Source organism: Epinephelus moara, chromosome 5, assembly GCF_006386435.1.
Source record: "Epinephelus moara isolate mb chromosome 5, YSFRI_EMoa_1.0, whole genome shotgun sequence".
Classification (NCBI taxonomy): Eukaryota; Metazoa; Chordata; class Actinopteri; order Perciformes; family Serranidae; genus Epinephelus; species Epinephelus moara.
This window is the reverse complement of record NC_065510.1, coordinates 19,642,624-19,651,574: the sequence shown is the minus strand read 5'-3', so window position 1 is coordinate 19,651,574 and position 8,951 is coordinate 19,642,624. Positions and strand designations below refer to the sequence as shown.

Sequence of the window (8,951 nt, the reverse complement as noted above, 5' to 3'; positions counted from 1 at the left end):
GTCTGACTGAATTACTGTGCTGGTGGGAGGTCTCTTCCTGGAGAAGCAAAGGTGTGGTCAAGGGCAGAGAGCTGCTAAATCCTGTGGCCATCTCATCAGACAGAACCATCTACTGCCATGTCAGAGGGGGGATTTTGGTTTAGTTCGTTTTTCCTTTGTGTTAGCTCTAGTTAAACGCCCATTTTGTTTTCCCCTTTTTGTGTTTGATGGTTTGGCCAAGCCACCATGTATGTCCCCTCATGTTTAATTTTGTTAGGTTAGTTTGTTCAGTCAACACCTTGTTTTGTTGCTGTTATTTTGAATACCTCTTTGTTGACCTCTTTTATAAACCTAGTTATTACGTTCTTGGTTGGTATTGTTTTTGCATCTTTGGGGTAAATAAAACCATATTTTTACAACAGACTCCTTTTTTCACAGTGTATTCTCCAGTCCAGTAGGCGGCGGTAATGCGTCTGAAAAATGGTTTGCCCGCTATTAAAACTCAAAAAAGTGAAAAGAAGAAAAAAAAATACTTGCAGTTTACACTCCAGACCTGTAGGTGGCGGTAATGCGCCCCCATGCTGTTTACGTTCCGCTACGGAGGCGGAAGTAAAGCAACGTACACAACGCTGGCGGTGGTCACACGTGGGTACAGACGTCTAATAAAGTAATGTGGTGTAGTTAACTTAGTTAGAAAACATGTCGAAGAGAAAGGCGGCTATGACAGAAGAAAACACAGTCTCTGAGGTGGGACTCGTGGAGGAGGAGGTCCAGGACCCGCCGCCGGAGACCAGGCGGACCCGCAGCGGCCGCAAAGTGCGCACTCCTGCCGCGTTGCTGGACTCAGAAGCCCCGGTGAGGACTCCCAGCCGGAGGACCAGGAGGTCTGTCCTCCAGGAGGTGCCGGCAGCAGAGGTGAAAAACACGGAGGATTCAGAGCCGAAACTGGAGAGTGGGACCGAGGAGAAGCTCGGTACGTGTGCAGAACCGGAGCCGTGTCCCGTTTCGGAGACGCAGACAGATACAGGCAGAGCCGAGGTTAACGGTGACGGAGACACGCAGCTTTCCGGGCCTGCAGCTGCAGAAACGGCACCCGCGAGTACCGAGGCCGCCCCAAAGAAGAAGCCTCGTCCGGCTTCAAGTGGAAAACAAAATCCGGTCATTCCGCTGGGAAAACCCAAATCTGGGAGGACGTGGAAGGACCGGAACAAGCAGAGGTGAGGAGACCAGTGTGTGTGTGTGTGTGTGTGTGTGTGTGTGTGTGTGTGTGTGTGTGTGTGTGTATGCAGCTAAGTTACCAAGTACATTTACTCTAGTACCATTACTGTAATTAAAGCACTCATTTCTATTCAGTTCATTCAGCTTAATAAGCTGTATTGACTTAAAAAGATTTAAAAAAAAAAAAGTCAATAAGTAAATAAAAAGGCAGAGTGTGATCTGTGATGAGATGAACTGTATGTTGTTGTGTAGGTTGTCTCTCAGGCTGTGACATGCACTGACATATTTTACTGCATCTATGGTGCTGGCACTGTTTTCTCCAAGCAGATGTTGCATTTCAGTCTGGTGAAACTCCTGGAAATGTTCCTCTGTCTCCACCTGTCCGCAGATCTGCCTGCGTCTGCCAGTCTCTATGTCCAGCCTATGATCACTGAGTCTATACATAGTCAGTGTCTTTGTCAGTTTCTGATCTGTCACAGCGGTCAGATAATTTGCCATCATGTCCTTCTACAGAGGGAGGCAGAATACACTTTTACTCAACTACATTTATCAATTGAAGTAATCTTACAGTATGACATTGCTACTTTTACTTAAGCACATTATTTGAATACGGTTGCCGCTGACAATATGCAACCATTTAACCATTATGCAGGTTTTTATCCTTCATTTTTATATAGGCTATATATTACCTTGAGCCCTCCTGGGTTCATGCAGCAATCAGATTTTGGACATGGCAACATAGGCGCCAAATGTAGGTTGGTTTTGAATTAGGGGTTTTTGGAGAAATCCTACGCCAAGGACGTTTACCTTTGACTGGAAAGTGTTTGCATGAGTATTTGGAAAGATCCCTGACAGGAAGTGTAACATTCAAAATGGAAAGCTGCAGCAAGATAAGAAAGATATGAATCTGTAATAATCTGTAATACAGCAGTTATTAAATCAGATATGTTTTAAAAGCTGGCTTTTAAAAATCTATTGTCTGAGTCAATTTTGTCAATATTTTGTTTAGGTTAGTTATTGTACATCAGTTTGTGTTATAGCAACCTGTAACACAGATGACAGTTGGTGTATTTCACTGAATGAAAGTCGATTTTGATTTGATTTGGGGTTTTTTAGGAGGAGGGACAGTGAACATTTATAAATACACCTGGTATAAAAATGTCAGAAATAGCCAAAAGGCTATTTTTCAAAGCACACACAAAAGACAATAAATGGGCATGCAGTATAAGAGACTTCTTTGAACACAACAACAAGAAATGATTTTAGCTCCAAATTTTAGTCACAAGAATGTAACGATCAGCAAATGTGTGATACAGCACCAAAAGTTGAGGCAGTATACATTTTCACTTTATTATCAGCAAAAGTCTGAAAATCCCAGGATGTCAATTGTTTCACAAGATTCATCTATAAAATATGAAAAGTAAATGCAAACAGCTGGGGAAAAAAGTAGTGAATATAAAAATATAAGCTGAGTAACATTTTAGTACATTGCATAATATAATGATGAGCAGTTTACATGCAGCTTGAGAAAATCGAATTATTGGCTTGGTCTGACGGAAACCGGACTTTTAAATGCATGTAAACAGCTTAAGGACAGTTCACATTACACGATTTTACACCCCGATTTTGCATCGCGGAGACTCGAGAATCGTAATCTTTTGAGTGTTCATACCTGGCAACGTGTGTTTCTGTCCACGGGAGTCTCGACAACTCCGTTATGACCTGTGTGCACACCACAAGATATCTCCACCGAGCCCTCCCTGACAGAGCCGCAGATAACGCGGTGACGTCACCAAACTTGGAGACGACACATCATAAAGGCATGTCTTCCCAGTGTTGAATCAGATCTGCCTTCAGGGCCTGGGTCCAAACACAACGCGCTCCCTGTGATCCTGTGGACGCCGCCATTGTTGTTGTTGCTTGCCGGCTTTTCAGTGTTGCCAGATCTTAGGAGAGAAACAAGCAACCAGGGCTATGGAAACAAGCCCAAATAGGCATGTGCCGGTTACCGGTGTCACGGTTTACCACGGTAAAAGAATGTCATGATTTCACTAACCTTCCATTTTCCGTTCTGACGGTAAAAGCCAACGGTGTAACCTACGCTACGTTTCATAAATGGGAACTTCAGGAACTCAAAACTCAGAAATAACTCTGTGCCAGTCGTACATTTTAACTGGCACACACTCTGAAATCATGCATGTGCAGCCGAGGCGAACTTTTCCCACCGGCGAAAAGGACGAAGTCGGTGGTGTGGGACCATTTTGGCTATCAGAAGAACCCCCAGAGCCAAGGCAAAGACCTGCTCCTCCCATGCTGTGCTCCAGTTTCCAGTCGGCCGTGTTCACAGGCTGCTGTCAGTGCCTGTGCCCCCGTCTACCTGGCGGCTGTGCTGGAGTATCTGACCACTGAGAAACGCTGCCCGCGACAACAAGAAGACCAGGAGTCACCATCGTGAAGTTAAGAAACAGCTCTATTAAACTTTTAATGGGTCTGTTAGCCTACACATTTAAACAACTGGTGCATTTAAACACCTGTTTTATATTATTATTATTATTACCGCGGTAATACCTGTTACCGTGGTATTTTTGCCCATGGTTATCATACCGTCAAAATCTCATACCGGCACATGCCTAAGCCCAAATAAGCAACTCCACTTTAGAAACAAGCCCAAAAAATCACAACCCGCGACTACCAATATTTGTAAGTGACTTTACAAAAGAACAAGCCCAAAGTTGAGGCTAATGATCGGACCTGGGAAGTGGCAACCCTGCGGCTTGTCCTCCTCACATTTCTTCCGTCCTCCCGCGTGCTGACGTGGGACGTATCCCGCTTCTCGTTGGCTGAGGCTCTTTGTCAGTCGTGTTAGACTTCTCCAGTTTTCTAGCATGCCAGATATCCAGTCCCAGTCGCAGACGAGGGACTATCTGTCGCCTCACCTCCGACTCAAGGTGGCTCTCAAGATCGTCTGCGACGCCAAAATAGCGGTGAAAATCGTGTAATGTGAACTAGGCTTTAGTCTGACTGAACTTGGACTATCCGTAGCTCGACTAACACACCTAGATAACTGAATGTATCCACTTAGTCAGACTGGATTCATACATACAAAAATACAAAATAACTTTATACCAAACAACAAAACCATGTTACAAATGCTACAAATGATGTCAGACATTACAAGAAGTGGGTGCAGTGCAACAGATGAATCATTCCTTATAACACTCAGTGTTCCTCCGTGTACACTGAAGCTACTTAAAAGCCATCCTCTGATGTAATAGGTTGACAGACCGAGGAACTAAAGGGTCCTACAACCTTCAGTCAAGTCTGTGAGACTCTTAACTCTTCTGCATGATGGGAAAAGCTGGTATTGTTCAAGAAGTGTGATAGGGCTCAGACATTATATGACCTGCCATTTTGCCTTAAAATATGTGTTGCATCCCTGCTTTGCATGTGATAATTTAAGAATGAGGGACACTGTTACAGTGCATCTTGTGTTATCTATTAACCTGCTCTATGTGATCTTGTCTCTTAGGTTCTCTGCAGTGGTTCGAGACAAACAGCTGTGCTCATCGTGGGAGAAAAAGATGGCGGCCAAGCGTGAGAAGCAGCTGGTGAAACAGTATTCTTTGCAGCTTAAAGAGGAGAAAGACAGACAAAAAGAGGTCAGCTTAAGCTGTGCAATGATACAATTCTTGTGATGTTAAAGTATCGGCATTTTTGTCATGTTTTTGATATTTTCGGGTTTTACAGGAAAAGAGGAAAAGGAGAGAAGACAACTTGAAACGTCGAGCAGAGAACGAACGCAAAGCAGAAATTGTGCAAGTGGTAAGTCAACTGTTTTTCACCCCAAAAGCTCAAAGTTAAATATGTTTTTAGTTGTATTAAAGCTGTGATAAGGCTTTAAAACGGCTTCAGAGTTTGATTTGTGCAGTAAAAACAGCTTATTGCGAGCACACACAATTTTTCTGTCAGTGATTTGACCCTTTTGTTTTTATTCCCCCGTCTCTCTGTCTATTATCACAGATCAAGAACACAGCGAAGATCAAGAGGATGAAAAAGAAACAACTCAGGAAGATCGAGAAGAGAGACACTCTGGCTCTGCTGCAGAAGTCACAGAAGCAGAGCCTAAAAGCCAAAGGTCAAAAGAAGTCACAAGACTGACTGAGATTTGACCTAAAGACTGTGAGATAATAAACATGCATCAGTACTTTGCCCACGTGTCTTATATTCACATGCCTGAAGTACAACAAACACATTTCTATGGGACAACGTATGTACCAAAAGTTCTTTAAATAGAGAAGTATTAGTAAGTTAAAAAATGCTGCACAATAAATGTGTTTGCTGCCGGCCAGGTGGGCAGTAAGGTGATCATCGACTAAGATTTAACTTTGTAGAATTCTCTTTAGAGCCTGTGTGTCTGTAGAACATCGCATATGACCAGCTTTGTATCGCTCACAGGATTTTATATGAAATAAAATTTTAATTCTTACTGTTCTTAAAGTTGTCACACTGATTGATGATGTGTACAGTGTCAGTGGAGACTGCGATGACAGTCCATCATCATGGTTAGTTAGCTGTGCATTTTGTGTGTACGCTGATATGGAAAATCTGGCTCTGTAAACGGGAAACAAACAAACTCAGACTGGGCCACACAACGCTATGCCCGCTAATCTCCCTCGCCCACGTGGAACGGAGCTGCACCATCGACTGTATGAAAAGATGGACGACATGTCTTCACTTCCTCCCACTGCACATAAGTGACTCCATAATGCTATAGATACGGCCACTGCCATCTTGGAATGGTGACATCATTTGGAGCTAGAGGGAGGACCCGTCCTCCCAAGGAAGGATCCTTGACTTTGAGAAACACCCAGTGTCTGCAAAGTGGAGAACCTCTGCGTTATCAAGTTCCCGCCCATACACCCCTCTGACCTATCCCGTGCGGCACCATTGATTACACGCACAGTGATTGGCACACACAGCTGTCAATCATGACACGAAACTCCCTGTTTATGGCTCAAATAAAACCAAGCTGGAAAAAAAACACTTAAAGACACAAAAGTGTGATAAGAACCACCTATAATGACAGAAACCATCTTCAGGAAGAATCTATGTGACGTGTGCTTTGAGTTTTAGTTCATCCCATGTCCCCTCTGCTAACATGGACAGGGCGGGTTTATGAGCTGCACTCCAGCCAGCCCATCTTTATCTACAGTCCATGAGCTACAGCATGATCGTAAATAATGAGAGATATTACTGAAGCTTCTGGAGCACTGATGGGACGGGGGTGGTGTTTGGGTGTTAAGCTCAAATATTAACAATATTTCTCCAGATCGCAGACTCCACCTTTAACTGTAATCTACACCTAGTAACTGGCATGGAACAAATGAGTTTAAAGCAGAAATATTAAATACTTCAGAATGAAATGCCTGTGTCTTCACAGTTCATGAAATCTTGCTTCATTAATTAGTTTGTAAGCTGCACAATACGCACAATGAAAAGTATAAAAGTGTGATATTGTTTTATTATATTTAGAGTAAACCCATTAAGCCTCGCGTTGACTTACCATAAAGCCCAACTAATAAATCGGACAGGACGATGTGTAGCGCTGATACTACAGTTTATTGCAGATCAGCATATTGATAACTGTTACTCGGCAAAATGATGATTGCTTACTGGTTATTCCTGGGCAAACTATCTGCTGAGCTAGATGGGGTGATATGATCGAAATTTCCTGACCAGCTGCTAAAGGGACCATGTGACAAGATTGTTTCGTCACCTTCTGTTTCCAGGGTAACGGATGAAGTTTAAATAGTTTTTTACGTATGTTTATAAAATGGGTGGTTATAAATTAGAATTTTTAATAGAGATGAAACAATTGATTAGATTCAATGATTAAAAAAAAATGAATTAATTGCTTTGTCATTGTTTTATCCAGATATGACAAATACTCACTGGTGCCAGCTTTTCAAATGTAATGTTTTGTTGCTTTTCTTTCTTTTATATAACAGTAAACTTAATATCTTTGAGTTTTTGACTGCAGGTTGGACATATTTTAAGGTGTCAACTTGAGCTTTGGGAAATTATAATTGTCATTTTTCTCCAATTTTAGGCACGTTATAGACAGAACGATTTATATATTGATTGAAACAGTATTTGGTTTTGGTTTTGTACAGTGTGTGAGAGGTTTGGGTGGGACACTGTGTCTAATGTCAGTGGTTATTTTTACAATATGTTAAACGACACACTGGTGTCATGGGACCAGGTGACTGCCTGGGCTACTGGTTCACAGTGTTTCCAGTGCTGACACTGGACAGTAACTCTTTCATGGTGTTCAGGCTCTGTACTCAAGAAAGTCAGATCATGAAGACTAATTAACAAAACCTCCGGTAAATGAAAAATGTAATTCCTAAGCACAATAACTCACCCTTCATCACCACAGTTTCAACAAAAATGAAACATTATAACCTTGATTTCAGGATTTACTGGGCTGTTGTATGAGACTATTAGTCTTAGCTAGATGTACCTTTATATTACTGTGTAAATGATATCTGAGTCAGTTCCCTAATTTTATTTCATACTTGATCTTACTACATTTCAGTTATCCTGTAATCGTCACTTGTGGTCTAACCCAGTCACCAGAGGAAAATGTTGCCATTGTGTGTTTCTACAAAGCACAAATACCTTACATTGGCACTTTTCACATGTATCGTATCAATCTTTCTAAGTCTTTGTCATAGGGAGGTGGAGAAGATGGTGGATGGCGTGTCACCTGGGCAAAACATTTGTCAAACTGCACGCCACTGCCGCAAACCAGCAAACAACAAAACCAGTTGTGATTTAGCAAGTCATTGCTGTTTTTTTGGTGGCTTTGTAGACACCAAATGTTACGAAAAGCAGTTGTTTTTTATAGAGGCATCGCTGCATATCTTGTGGGGATTGTGGCCCCGAATAAAACATGATCATTTCCCAGCCATAACCAGGTGTTTTTTTGTAACCACATGTTAACCAAGTGTAGTTTTAATGTATCCACTACATAATGACATGCAAATGTAACATGTGGTTCACAGAAATGCAATATATACCAACATTTTTCATGGGTTGTGTAATGAAAGTGTAATGTGACTTCTGATCAGTTACTTAGCAAATAGATACGAGGTAGCTTGACACCAACTAACCCGTCACACCAGAGCATAGTTATTTAGAGCGGTGGAGGAAGTGTTTCAAATTCAAAAACAGGAACATTCTTAATAGGTGGGAAATGATTTGCAGTGTATGAATGACATCAGCTGACAGGAAGTATACATGGATCCAAGCTGATGACCAGCAATGCAGTTCCAGTGAAACCATCTATTCAGATCATTCACTTAAATAAATGTACTAACACAACACTGTAAAATACTCTGTTACAAGAAAAAGCCCTACATGAAAATGTTACTTAACCCTTTGATGCACAACATGGGTCTAAAGTGACCCGACGGAGTTTTTATGTTCTTTATCTTTGCAATAAATTGATTTCATTATTCAGTATTCCAGGTTTTCCTCAATTAACTTGTTTTTGATCATTATACATCCTTATTTTATGTTTTCCTTTCTTACTTTTTGAATAAAAACCCTTTTTGTATCACTACCCTTCTAATGCACAACATGGGTCTAAAATGACCCATATCCATTTTCTCTGTTATTTCATGTATGGCTGAGTGTTTCTATGATATATCTTTGAAATAAATGTATTTTATCATTTATTATTCCAAGTA

The 8,951-nt window shown here is 41.6% G+C and overlaps 1 protein-coding gene across 1 annotated transcript; it reads left to right on the top strand.

Annotated features, from left to right (window-relative positions):
* The first annotated feature begins 567 nt into the window (after positions 1–567).
* Positions 568–5,688, top strand: ccdc86 (coiled-coil domain containing 86). Its single transcript, XM_050045274.1, has 4 exons — positions 568–1,196; positions 4,727–4,856; positions 4,945–5,019; positions 5,218–5,688. Exons 1-4 carry the CDS (start codon positions 679–681, stop codon positions 5,353–5,355), a joined length of 861 nt encoding a protein of 286 aa, XP_049901231.1. The 5' UTR covers positions 568–678; the 3' UTR covers positions 5,356–5,688.
* The last annotated feature ends 3,263 nt before the right edge of the window (positions 5,689–8,951 follow it).